General features: G+C 34.6%; 2 protein-coding genes across 2 annotated transcripts in view; both read right to left on the bottom strand.

The window, feature by feature from the left end:
- The window catches only part of HOXD3 (homeobox D3), a 46925-nt gene that overhangs the window by 15637 nt on the left and 16127 nt on the right, over window positions 1-15161 (bottom strand). Inside the window, exon 2 of the mRNA XM_073577423.1 lies at window positions 7980-8006. The gene's annotated coding sequence lies outside the window, so the exon portion shown is untranslated. The remainder of the gene's footprint in view (window positions 1-7979; window positions 8007-15161) is intronic.
- Window positions 1197-3470, bottom strand: HOXD4 (homeobox D4). The gene is made up of 2 exons (XM_073577624.1): window positions 2837-3470; window positions 1197-2338 (listed from the first exon to the last, which is right to left on the bottom strand). The coding sequence occupies exons 1-2, from the start codon at window positions 3243-3245 to the stop codon at window positions 2037-2039; spliced, it is 711 nt and encodes a 236-aa protein (XP_073433725.1). The 5' UTR covers window positions 3246-3470; the 3' UTR covers window positions 1197-2036.

The raw sequence follows: 15161 nt of genomic DNA, 5'->3' as shown, positions 1-15161 counted from the left end.
TTATCTATCTATTTGTCTGTCTGTACAAACGTAGGTGATTGATATACAGATAAATATTAAATAGATAGCTATTCCCATAGATAGATAGATAATAGATAGATAATATATAGATAAATATATAATAGATATGGGATAGATAGATAGATAGATAGATAGATAGATAGATAGATAGATAAACAGATGTGAGTTGCATCATTGATTCTGGATCTGGATCTATATACCTGGTGAACCCCTTTTATCAGGGTAACACATGTACAAAGAAGTCTTTTATACGCAGTAAATCTAAAAGGCTCCTATGTCTAAAGTAGGGAGTTAAGGTCCAAGAGGTCAAGGGTTTAGAGGTCAGATCCTTCGGCTGAAATCCAACTAATCGCATAGAAAATTTGTCCTCAGGATGAACCTGTGGTTTTTGGCTGAGCAGAACTTTAGTAAAATACCTTTTCACCCTCTCAACATGAAGCTGCTTCTCCCCTGTATGATCTGTCATAGGGACAATGATGTTCCCATAACACATGGATGAGACATCTCTAATATTATCTATACCTATAGCCTGAGACCTCAGATCTGCAGCTTAGGAGCAAACAAAGAATCTCCCCATATCTTCCTGTCAGTGTGTTGCAGATGTAAGAGCAAACACTATATGACCCAGATAAGGATTCCTCACATACCCCATGTACAATTAGTTTCCTGTCTGGGACATCAATTTATATTTTTATATTTACAGCTACTGATTGTTACTTCCAAGACTACAATCATCACAAAATGCATCTAATAAACCAATAAAGTTTTCCTAGCAATTTCTTGTCACAATCAAATCAATAAAAGTGTAACAAATCCATACATGTTTAAATGTTTTATTTATTTATTATTTTTTATAAAAATAAGATAACATTTTGCTGCTCTATAACAATGGAAAACAAAAAACAATCCTAGCATGTACGGTAATTCTTCTTTTCCTTCTGCTGCTCACAAAGGTGAATAGCTAATATCTACATTTTCACAAATTTGCTTTAAGAAAAAAAAACTAAGATGGAAAAAAATGTATAAGCATAAAATACATTTCATTTTCATAATTAAGGTACAAATATTTTACAATGGATGAACCTGAACGTTTTCTACCTTAAAGAAGACTCATTCTACAGTGTGAATTATAGAATACTTTTTTTTTATTGTAAGTTTATATTGCTACAGAAAATAATACAAATAAAACAGAATATGCTACATGGAACTGTACAGTTTGCTAGGACATTTTATTGTTCCTGTGGATTCTTTTCCCCATAAAAATATTACATTTATCAAATTTCTCTCATTTAAAACCCCAAAATTACATATTTTTTTTGTTCTACAAACTAAAATCCTATTTGTGAATCTTATACTAAACCAACCATAAATATATAGAATTGTCAGAGAGAGAAAAGATTCCTCCCGCCACACTATTAATGAGAACAATTCTCCTTTGTGGATATTTGGCTTTTGTACTTGTATTATTATAATGATTAATTTTTGTGTGTGTGTTTTATAAGATCAGTTTCCCCTTTAAATAAATAAGTGAATACACTTTACAAATAAAAAATAACCCGTTTATTTCATAATAATAATAATAATAATAATAATAATAATAATAATAATTTTCCTGTCATTTGGTATCGTGTAACTTATAACCACTGGCAGTAACAAAGAAAAAACAACGAAATCATGGCAGAGCTTTCCCCATATGGTCCCCACATTTATGTTTTATCTCTCCAATTTCCTTGTTAACCCAATGCTGCCCTGTGCTATTAGACAGAACGTACAGACAGATTTACCTAAGGCATATTTCCATAGGTCTCTTTTGTAGCATCCTCATGATGTGGACCAAAAAAAAAGAAAAAAAAGAAACATGTCCTCACAGTTTATGATGTCCAGAAGACATTCTTGAGAGCTGTGAGCATTCTAGTTCTGATTCTGCTGCACAATTAAAGTCCTGGCAATATTTTATGCCCAGAAAAAAAAAATAACAATAAAAATAAAATAATAATAATAATCTGCAATTCTTCTTATAAAGAGGTGAGGTCAGTCTGATGCTCCTTGGTAAGAGTTTGTATGTGCTGAGAAGAAGCAGATGAAGATCTCCCTTTTGTGTTGGGCAACTTGTGGTCTTTTTTCCATTTCATCCTCCTGTTCTGAAACCAGATTTTGATCTGGCGCTCAGAGAGGCACAGACTGTGGGCGATCTCTATCCTCCGACGTCTTGTCAGATACCTGTTAAAATGGAATTCTTTCTCCAGTTCCAGGACTTGCTGCCTGGTATATGCAGTCCTGGAACGTTTGGGTTCTCCTCCTGTGTAGTTTGGGTTGACTGAAAGGAAGCAACGAAAAAAAAAAAAATAGACTTTGTGAAATCGAATGGATCTGTAAAAATGCAAACCTTTTCTACTGAGCTACAATCAATTATATACACTCTACTAATAAATTATATATATACTTAAATATATATATATACAGCTCAAAAAAATAAAGGGAACACTAAACAATACATTGCATTGTTTAGTGCTCCCTTCATTTTGTTGAGCTGTATATATACATACATATATATAAAAAAAAGTATATATGTATATATATATATGGGTGTGTGTAAGTAGCACTACTCTGCTTAAAGCATGCACACACTTTGATGATGGAGTTTGCTCCTCAGTAGAAACAACAAAGCCACATGGCCTATTCCCTCAACCATAAAAATTTATGATGAGTGTAATGGCTTCCTAGGCTTAAATGGCCATAAATAATAATTTCAGCAGCTTTCTAGTCTAGTTTCCTAGAATCATACCCTGGAATAGGAAGAAAGTGGCTGCCTTACCTGAGTTCACATGGACTTTCTTCATCCAGGGGTACACTATTGCAGGCTGCTTGGATAGACTTCCATTTTTAGGGTGCTGCTGGTTGCAGGGTCTGGTGATCTGGGCAGGAGCTGGGCAGGGGTCCTCAGGTGCAGCAGGGTAAGGGTTCTGTGGCTCCTGGCCAGGGTGACCCCGGGGCTGCAGTGCAGAGGAGCCTGGTGCATGGTGGCTACAGCTGAAGGAGGACTCCTCGCTGTAGTTTGGCCGGGAGGTGTAGAGAGCTGGATGCTGGTTATAGTCAGAGCCCTGCTGGGAGCTGAAGAAATCAGGGGCTTGCTCTGCCAGGTAGCTGCTCTGCACATACTCCTCGCATGGAGGGAATTTAGGATCCACATACTTAGAGTTTACCATATAAGAACTCATGGCCATTAATTTCTCAGGATAGAAAATACTAATTTTTCTGCTCTTGTCTTTTTTTTCTTGCCTCCATAAAGCCCTCCTACTTGCTGTCAACTGAATAAAGTTAGGAGGCCATGTGACCAGGCCAGCCAATCACAGGGCAGGAACTTTATCACTGGATTTTAATTGTAGCTCATAATTTCCAGAAAATAACAAAATAATATTGATTTAATTGGATCATTATGAACATTCCATCCCCTCTCCTGCTCTTAATCACACATTGCACGTCTAAATATGCAAGAAATCTTTCCCTGATCCCTTATATCACAACTGCATGTAGTAACTATTGAATAAAAAAAAAATATTGTTTTACACAAATAATTCACTTTTTTATTGTTTACAAGAATGTTGGCCACAACCATAGGTGTTTTATAAAAACAGATACATGTCTGTGTAGTTATTGCTGGTGTCTGATGTGAGGAGGGAGAGCCAGAGCTCTTATGTTGTCAGGGGGACATCAGGGGCTCTATAACATGTACAATAGACCTGTCTTGCCTTTGTCTTTCGAGGGGTCATCTAAAAGTTACCAGAATCTAGTCAGGTTGAAAATAAATTAGATAATCAGTAACTTGTGGTTTACTTTTCACAAGGTTCAATAAAACGAGAGACAATTATTTCATATCTACAGAGATTCCCCAAAGTATAAACTTATTTTACCTTTAACCTTAAACATGAGTGAGCTGAAGCATAAATCAGTCTGCAATAAATTAATGTAATGCAAGCTTAAGTGATTCAATTCTCATGAAAAAAATAAAATATTATTATACAGCATGCAAATGAATAGAAATAAAGTAAAATGACCAGTATATATATATATATATATATATATATATATATATATACATACAGAGAGATCTATATACATAAAGAACTAAGAATAGATAGTATATATAGTAGGGGTTATATACTGTATAATGTGGAGATTATGGGATGTTACACAAGGATTAGATTAAATTTCCATGAAATGGTATATATATATATATATATATATATATATATATATATATGTGATAAGGTAAGGATGGTATCTAGGATGTAGGATACATATGATAGGAGGTGTTGTGTGTGTATATAATAGAGGATACATATTACCACAAACATCAAAGCTAGAAGACATATGAACTATAGACTGAATGGAAAAGAAGAATATGAGAGTGAATCTCTGCTTTTATAGTCCCATAGAAATGGCCGCAATATGTATTAACTATTCTAGGAGGATTCGAAGTTTTTGCATCGACCATATATTCCCCTAGAATCGAATCTGTGACTCTGTAAACACCACACAAATTCGGTTCTACAGGGTACATATAGACAACGTATAGACAATCCTCCTATCTGGTGCAGTGCTCTCCTAGGAATCAACTATGAATCACCTATTTGACAAGGATGGTGGCAGGTGTGAGATGATGAAGGTAAAAAGGACAAGATTGTGTGTACAAAAAGAAAAAAAAAAAAATATATATATATATATATATATATATATATATATGCATTGGGTCCAATATATGGGGGAAAAGGAGAAATAAATGCTAATGACATAGGATGTGTGACAATACCATGTCAGTTTTCAGCAGGTAACCTGACGCTGGGATTGACCTCTACACTTCATGGAAATCCTATTAAAATGATCACTCTATTATACACAGCCATGATGTGTTATTACTAAAAAGAAATCCACAACGACCGTATTTCATCCCAAATCCCTAAATATTTTATATAAATGGTCAACAATTTGCACACGTGCATGTGCCCGAAAGGCAAACTAAAACCCTTAAGATATAGTGTAACAGTATAAATACACACAGTGTAAAATATTAATAAACAAAGCAAATGCAGATATAGCAGAGCTATGGTTGTCCATGGATCAGTTTTCATTTAGGACAACTCATTGTGAAATTATTAAGCTGCTGCAATACATGCTTTTACATAGGACTGCATGTCAGATGAGACTGTTGAGATCCTTCACAAAGCTCTTTTACATTCAGGTCTATCTCATCTGTATGCATATTATATGAAGGCAAAAATACCCAAAGATACTCACAAAACAGCCACAGTGATATCATTAGATACAAAATTATAATCCACCATATAGTGCAGCAAATGTTAGAGATAATAAACAGCAATCAGGCTTTAGTATTTCCTGCATCCAACAGTTGTAATGTGTGGAAGCGTCACATCATCATCTCCATCAGACAGTGAGTATAATAATAGAAATTAAAAATATCCATGGTGCATTGCCTACCAGACAGGCTTCTTGTGAGCAGCCAAACCTTGTACTATGCCCAGGAATGAGTGTGGTAGCGTTTATGGTGAAGAGCAGGTCAGAGGGCACTAGCAACACATATCCCAAAGTTTCATTATTTTTAGTGCTCGACAGTCACACAGCAGAGGACAAAAGTTCACGATTTGTTCCTGACTCATGGGCAAACTCAATGTCCTCCCCTCTTCCAAAGCCAGAAATCCTCAATAATCCAACCAGGCATTCTTCATGCATGAGACCGCTCTACACTTGTTAGGTGAGTGCTCATGGCCAGATTCTCATGTATGCATTCGTTCAATCATTTACTTAGTGGTAAAATAGATAATGTTTTCTGTTCTGATGTAGTTTGATACAAACAGTTTACATGTATAATAATAATATATGAGAATGTATCTGCTGTAAGTATCCCTATCTCATTATATACATAGAGAGAGAGATCTATACATATATACATGTATATATAAATATATATATATATATATGCGCCTTACATTCATAAAATTATGTATATATAATGTACTTGTCTATATTTATAGATTGACAAATAGAGGTATACACAAATATATATATATATATATATATATATGTAGACTATAATGTATGCATATCTCTATCAATCTCATCTCTATCTATCTATCTATCTATCTATCTACCTATATATATTATCAATCTATCTATCTATCTATCTATCTATCTATCTATCTATCTATCTATCTATCTGTCTGTCTGTCTGTCTATCTATCTATCTATCTTATCTATTATCTATCTATCTGTTATCTGTATATATGTATATATATATTTTCTATCTATCTATCTATCTATCTATCTATCTATCTATCTATCTATCTATCTATCTACCTATATATATTATCTATCTATCCATCTATCCATCTATCTATCTATCTATCTATCTATCTATCTGTTATCTGTATATTTATATATTCTCTTATCTATCTATCTATCTATCTATCTATTATCTGCATATTTATATATTTTCTATCTATTATATATATGTATATTCTACCCATTATCTATCCATCTGCACATACCTTTCCTTTGCACGTAAAGATTTATTGTCTATATTCTAGAATATTAATTGCAAAATCTACAATATCGTTGTAGCTGAGATGCATTTAAAAAGAGACCATTTTTTCCCCAAATATTATACATTGAATTTATCTGTTATTTTAGGATTTTACTTAACACAATTTAGAAAAGAAAGGCTACCAGAGAGCTGGCATTTTCATATTACTTAGACGTTGTGACCTGCATTTCACCTTATGGGAAGACTTGCTCAGACAGGTCAAAGCCACAGTGTTATTGATGAACAAAAGCGTTAAATATTCACCTCCTGCTCCTCAGCCCATAGAGCTGCTTTTGATCTAACTTCTTTATTCTGGGGCCTAATTCATACAAAAATTGGATCATTTAATCTTTTATTTCATAAGACTTAATTCCTTGCCGCTGATGAAAATGATGAGATGCAATAAATAAATAAATAAAAAAATAAAATGATGCAAAATGTCAATATATAACTAAGTCTATAAATGGGAAATAAATATAGTTTTTTTTCTTTCAATGTCTAATTTTATATATATTTTATATATATTCTCATAATGTTAGAAAATTACAGACATATTCATGCATTGCTTTTTTTTTGTAACTGAAGATTTTTTTTTATGGATATTTATGTAAAATATATGTGTTGTAAAAATAGAAGGAAACGAATATCGTGTGTTAAATATCTCTGCTTATTCATAGTATTAGGAAGAGGTTGTTCCAATCTGTATTTATATACTCTGCAGCAATATGAAGCCAGTGCTGCCTGCATTGTACTGCCCCAGAAATCAGCTAATCCCATTGTAAAGGCTGCAAAGATTATAATCCTATAGCCACTTATGCACTTTCTCAAATATAAGTAACCATTCATTCACATAAAATTCTTGCTATGAAGCTGTGCTGTAATTGTATACCATCACTCCAAACTGTGGGAGGCGCTATACAGTGCAACAGAACCAACAAGCACTGACTTATAGTTCATCCAAACCCAACAAGACAGACATCTGGAAAATTTCCAGAATCAATAAAAGTCTTCAATATAATTACATCACTTCCAGTCAATACTGTACCCCCATCAAATATTCCAGCCATATGGGATCATATAAACTCCCAGAATGCACCGAACTCATTGACTTATTCAGTTACCACTAAGTCATTTCATACATTTCATATTCCACATCAGCTATCCTCAACCCCCTAACTTTATTTATTATGCCCCCCAAAAAACAAGATAAGGGATCTAAGCAGAACACTCCAATATATATGTATATAGACTGCAATGGTGCATGATAGCACACTGATATAATCTCATAATAGATACAATTTCTGACAAATCACACTGACACTATGTATGAAAACAATAAAAATGAGAATAGTAAACTCACCCAATTTGTCCTTCCATTGTGTGTAACCTGTTGCAAAGGAAAATAAAAAATTAGTACAACATTTAAGAAAAAACAAAAAAAAAAGTCTTTATGTAATTGGGATAATAAAGAAAAAAAAAATTAAACGAATATAAAATAATATAATAATAATCATCATGGGGATTGTTTTCAGCAACGCTATAAAATACATTGCTCTGCTTACATTATATTCACATCTGAAATAAACCTGATCAGATATAATTACAGAACCTATAGAATACAGAGAAAACAGAACCAGCCACAATGGGGGTTATGTATGTGATCGAAAAGTAAGACATGACCATAATAAACACGTGTATAAGCCCTGCTCCAGCTCCCCCATCAAGCCCAGGATTACATGGAGAAACACTTACTTTCTATTCTTTTTCTTCTTCTTCTTCTTGTAAAGTAGATCCAGCAGATAGAAAGGCTTCAGTGCTAGGAGATCCAGACAGAAATGATCCTTTCTAAACACTGATCCTTATTACTACATGCAGGAACACAACGCATCTGCACTTGTATGCTGTTAAACTAATTTATGGTGGGAATTATATTTTAGCTTGTCAACTCTCAAGCCATAAAACAAAGTTTATTGGAATCACGTGTTCCCATCCAGCCACTCAGGACTCATCTCAATGGAACCATAAATAACCATCAGCTTTAAACTTCTATTCACTAGATTGAGATTCCCAGAAGCCTCTAATAGTAACACCAAATAAAAGAAGGAATATTAAAAAGTGAAAGTTCTACTGCAGTGCAGGTCATACAGAGCCAAGTCTGTGCCTAAGACAAGAACTATGATATAGAAATATAGAAATATTAAACCAGGATAGATCAGACAGATAGATAGATAGATAATAGATAGGTATATAGATAGATATAGATAGATTAGATAGATAGATAGATAGATAGATATTAGATAGATAGATATTGATATATTAGATAGATTTATAATAGATAGATATAGATTAGATAGATAATAGATAGGTAGATAGATAGATAGATAGATAGATAATAGATAGGTAAGATAGATAATAGATAGGTAGATAGATATAGATAGATTAGATAGATTTATAATAGATAGATATAGATTACATAGATAGATGGATAGAGATAGCTATAGGTAGATTAGATCGATATGAGATAGATAGATTAGATAGATATAGAGAGCTATATAGTAAATAGATTTCTTGTTATAACAATTACTCATTTATACATATTTACAAACAAGATGAAGAATATATTCATTTAGAATGTCATAAGAATATATTCATTTAGAATGTCATGTTCTTTTTCTTTCTTTCTGAATATGATTAGTAGAGAAGTAGGGAAGAATGCTTAAGTTTGTACTCTGTTGTTGTTTTCTTTGTTGTCTCTTATGTTCTATGTTTCTAATGTTTCTTTCTCCTTTTTAACTCTTATTATACAGGCTTTGTTCAAGACAGGAATCAGATAAGCATCTGAGGAAGAATTCAGCCTAGGAAAAGTAGTATATGAAGGTGTGGCAAATGGGCGATATCCAAAGAAAACTAGAATATTTATTTAGTGCTTTTGGTGTCACTTGTAATTGCAAGGCAACAAACTGTTTACAACTTCTAGTAGTGAGAACATCTTTGAACTTTGGAGGATGGGAAGAATCTGGTGTAACGTCATAAAGCAAATAGTGTGAATACTTTTTCTTTTCTTTTTTTTTTTCACTCAAGGTTTCACAAGAATGAATTTAAAGGGCGAGAGTGAAGTGGGAGACCCCAGGATACAGAAGAAGCACAATTTATCACACGATTCAGAAGCACCATGTGTGAGGCTGAACATGCATCTCAATTATGATGCAGGAGAATATGGACCTATAATAAAGGGCTAGCTAGAGCTGAAAATGAAAACAATAATTTTAATGCATTAATTGTTCTTTATAATTAGTGGTTAGGCAGCTTAGATACATTGGGGATTTATGGACAGTTTATGTTTAGTCTTGAAGTTCATTATATTTTTTTATGTAATTTCTTCACTAATTGGACAGATATATGAATCAGTGAGTTTGTGACTATGAATTGTACATTACAATTAATGGATACAATAAAGATTAACATGTGTGTGGCTATTTGTTTTGTAAAGCAACCGATAGCCTACTATCTTTGAGCCGTATATATATATATATATATATATATATATATATATATATATATATATTGTCTTCAGCTTTTGCATTTCCCTTTTGCTCTGTACAGAAAATCCTTTAGTAAATAGACTTAATAGGCTGAACTAGATGGACATAAGGTCTCCCTTCAGCCTTCAAAACTATGTTACTATGTTAAATGAAGGGTATTATTGCCTTTGAAAGGTATGGGAATTAATGTATGCCATAGTGTTTGAAGACAACTCTGCAAATAGGCAAAGCAGGTGCATTATTTAACCAGTACATTAATTCTTGTCAGCAGCAGAGCAGCATTCTCTGCTATCTATCATACACAATTATACCAAATACAGTATATCTGCATTGTAAAACAGTACAGTAGAAGGAAGAATCTTCTTCTCCAACATTTTTTAATTTTTTTTTATACAGCAGCTTAACTGATGCTTAAGAGATTAAACTACTTGGCTTATGCCAAGTCTTAAAGATAATGAATAAAGGACATTAGCAGGGATCACGTGCTCTCCATTCCCCTTCAGGTTAACCAAAGGGCAAGTCACACACTAATTCACAGAATACAAGAGAATTGTCCAACAGCGCCTTCCTATGGGCACAGAATGGAATAGCACCACAAAACAAAAAGAGCATGCGCTTCATTCACTTCTTCTTTGACTTAACTGAAGGATTTGCTTGACTTTAGCAACCATCCTCTCTCCAGAGATGTACAGGTATGAAAACTCTCATTGGTCTGCACAGTAAATCTTGGCATAATTTCCCAATAGATTTGAAGATAACACGCTTTACTAATTCAGTTTATAACTATTAATAAGGTTTGTGGCTCATATAAAAGCCACATGATTTCATCCCATGCATTTATGTGTATTATGCCATAGCGATAAACAAATTTTTTTACAGACTTTTTTTTTTTGCAAAATAAAGTGACTACTTTTGCTTTCTTACTATCTCCAACATGAGTTCTTGAGTATATGGAGAGTAATTTGCTATTTCATAAAAAAAAAAAATTATGATAATTGAGTTTGCAAAAGCAATATGGTTTACCATTAGCATCAAATACCATTAATAATATAATTTCTCATGTTGGAATAGTGTTGGTGAACTCTTGCATCCTGACATCAAACAGGACAGTGCTCCATTATCAGGTCTGTCCAAGGCTGGTACACATGAATTGGCCAATTTATGCACTAAGCTTCCTCAATTTTTCATATTTCTAATGCAGTAATGCAATTCATTTTTCATATTTCATGTTTGCATGCTATGGTGCTACAGTGTGCTTCCTTTTTTGCTTGCATGTATATGAGTTGGTGACTCCAGGTTAAGCACCTGTTCACACAATGTTTATGCTTGGATGTGACGGTCAGTTTTTTTAAATCTGTATTCATTAACCTTCTGACTGAGCCCTCCACCTGTTAGCCACAGGCCTTTTTAATCACAGCAGGGCCACCACCCCTCCACAGAGAAATAGATTTCAGTCTAAGGAGAGGATTTACATAGGTTCCCAAACAGATGAAGACTTTAGTCTAAGGTTTGGCAGTGTTAGGTCCTGGAAAACGAGAATCGCCTTAACGTGGCTTCCAGGTACACATGAATTGGCCAATTTATGCGCTAAGCTATCTCAGTTTTTCATATTTCTAGTGTAGTAATGCAATTCAATTTCCATATTTCATATTTGCATGCTATAGCGCTGCAGAGTGCTGCCTTATTTGTTTGATTTTATATGAGGTGGTGACTCTAGGTAAGCACCTGTTCACACCTAGTTCATGTTTGAATGTGACGGTCAGTTTTCTTAAATTTGTCCAAGGCTGGTGGCCATTTAAATACATCAGCACCAGCTAAAAGCTGTTCTTTAGCATTTTAACTTTTTTTTTTCTTTGCGAAATACACAGTAAGTAATCCATAGCTTCATTCAGTTTGAGGAAGGCTCCTGCAGCTAAAACATCATAGTTGGGTCAGTGAGACCTTGAATTATTAGGCTCTGTCTGGTGGAGCATGGGTTCTCTATGGATGGGTACAATGGATCATATATGTTGCAGGCTGTTCCTGTCCAGTGAAGCATAAAAACTAATGGCTTAAAGGTCCATGGAAATGTGATGGAAATGTAGCATGAAACAGCAAGCAAAACAGCTTCAAAAAGATGTATGATGCTAATACCATCTTCACAATAAAAAAAAAATGAAAAAAAAAAAAACCCTGAAAAATATAGGGCTCATTCTGTCATCACATTCCCTCCATATTTTCCATTAAAAAAAAAAAAACAATTAAACTGGATCCGGACATGACAGTAAATCTGCAAATTCCCAGTCACATGTAAGTGATTATGCACAAATAAAGTCAATATGTAAAGATCAGGAATTTGCTATACATACAGTAGCTGCCCCCCTGCATGTTACATTAGGTCCAACAAATATTCACAAGCATTTTGATGATTTTTTTTTCTCAATCTGATTTCACAGGATTCTCATGAACTGTGGTTATAAAGTTTATTGAAGAGGGCTTAGGATAAAATATTCAACCCAACAACCCAACTTTCTGATGAATTCCACATAACACAAAGGGAGCTTTCTCCAGTGTTGAAGACTAATAATGTGCGTGGTTCGGATGGAACAGAATGTGGGAATATATGGTATGGTGTAATATAATAGGCTATGTGTATGAAAACAAGGGCAGATAAAAAAAAATGGAGAAGTGGAGAAGAAGCCTATAGTAACTGCTCAGGGTATTACTTCTCACCTGTGCCATGCAATGTTTTATTGATTGGTGAAGTCAATAGTTCTCTTCTCAGATACTATAAAAAATATTTGGGCCACAAAGTGCCCCTGGTCTAGATATATGAACTCTGCCAATTTTGTAACAGCCTCCCTGATCTATTCTTTAGCAGACATTTGATGGTCATCACAGGAATGACTTAGGGCAGTTTCACACGTCCAGATAATTCCGGTACCGGAAAAACCGGTACCGGAGCTATCCGTGTCCGTGTGTCCGTGTGCATACGGAGGTCATCCGTGTGTCATCCGTGTGCTATCCGTATGTCCGTGTGCTGTCCGTGTGTCCGTGTTTTTGAAAAATTATTTTTAACGTTAACCCTTTGACTTTTAAAAACGCACACGGATCACACACGGACAGCATCCGTGTGCGGTATGTGTTTACACGGACCCATTGACTTGTATGGGTCCGTGTGATCCGTGCTGTTGCACAAAAATGGACATGTCAGCGTGTTTTGCACACGGACACACGGTCCGTGAAAACACGCTGACATCTGCATAGACACATTCATGAGAATGTGTCTACGTGTGTCAGTTTTTCCGGTACGTGAGAAAACTGTCACTACACGTACTGGAGACACTGATGTGTGAAACTGCCCTTAGGTTTAGTTCCCATGATGAGTTTTTGGCAAGCTTTTTACGCTACGTATGGTCGCTGCACAAAAAAAGTGCAGCATTTTACAGCTCCAGCAAAGTTGATGGGATTTTTTAATAATCTCCTGCCCACTATGCTTTTTTTTTTACACTGTGTAAACTGACCCGCGGTGTGTGTTTGAAACCCACAAATGGTCAATTTCTCTTGCGGGCACGTAGATTTTTTTTGCAGATTTTCCCCTTTAGAATTGCATGAGAAGCACAAAATCTGCAATTAAAAAAACACATAAGCATTTTTAGTACATTTCCAAAACCAGGAACTATATATAAAAAATGGCAAAAAAAAGCTTTATTTAAAATATAACACACAAAAAAGACAGAAAACGCAGTATTAAAAAGCACCGTAAAAAGTGAACTAAAATGCAATGAAGAAAGACGCGAGGAACATAATGTATCTAATTGATGCAGAAATGCTGTAGAAATTCTACAACATGGGAATGTAGCATTAATCCGCAATGATGCACTGGTTTATGAAAATAAACAATATTATGATCTTTGCACAATTTATCAAGCCCATACCATAGGTTTAATGGGTCCATAAAGGAGGGATAAGAGAATTCTGATTTGTTCCCATATATTTACTCTTATGCAAAATGAAGATTGCACATTCTTGACCATTTAATATGGCACTTTTATTCTGGACGTGAATCAAATAGGAAAAAGACCACATGTGAGTTTGGGCACCTTACTGGCCTGAGTCCCTGACAACAGTTCTCCTTTGGCCCTTAAAAAAAACATGTTCGACTCTAATATATTAATGAATCAGTGTCTTGGCATTTTAAAAGTTTAAATAAATTCACTAATATTCTATTTTTGTGTTTATTTATTAGCACTTCTCTCTTAAATATAAAAAACGAAACAACAATATCTATTCAATTTTTCACTTAAGTCTCTGATTTCTTTTATTTCTAGTTTGTCTATTATAGCTAATAAATATATAAAGAAATGTTCTCCGTGTGTCCTTTTAGATAAGGCATTTATCTAGCACTTTTGTAGGATCCAGTGCCTGGCTGTAGATAGCTGACTTCAGCAGGAGCCTCCCCCCTTTTCCCTGACTGGAGCAAAACACAGTGGAAGACACCAGCTAAAGACACCAGAATTCTGGCTCAATTTTCAGCAAAACCTGGTGTCTGCCTGCTTACCTGATCTAGTTTTACTCCCCAAATTATCACGCTGTTTTATCCGGAGTTCTGAAATAAAACTGTTTAAAATGTCGCTAAATATTTTGCGCAACTCCAAGTTGCTCAAAAATTTTAAACTTTTGGCATTTTTACTTCGTTTCCGTCAACCGCTTCCAAGTTTTTGAAAATTGGACATAACTCAGACATGCTGGTGGCATGCAGGGAGTGCGGGAGAATCAATGGACGATGGACATTTCACGTCTATTCTGATGCTTCCACGTGTCCAGGTGCACCGCAGTTGAAAGATGCGCCAAACTCCTTAAGTACACGCTTCTGAATGAATTTGGAGCATCTTCAGCAGTTTTTTTTTTTATTTAATCTGGCATTCAAAACACCAGTATTAATAAGCCCCTTCATTATTAAAACATTAATAATAAATATATCCAAAAGTTAACTAAGTCTCACGCCTCGTCAAAGCCGA

This window comes from Dendrobates tinctorius, unplaced genomic scaffold (assembly GCF_039654945.1).
Source record: "Dendrobates tinctorius isolate UK_male_01 unplaced genomic scaffold, ASM3965494v1 ptg000056l, whole genome shotgun sequence".
Taxonomy (NCBI): Eukaryota; Metazoa; Chordata; class Amphibia; order Anura; family Dendrobatidae; genus Dendrobates; species Dendrobates tinctorius.
Note: the sequence above shows the minus strand (reverse complement) of the source record. Positions and strands in the feature narration are given on the sequence as shown.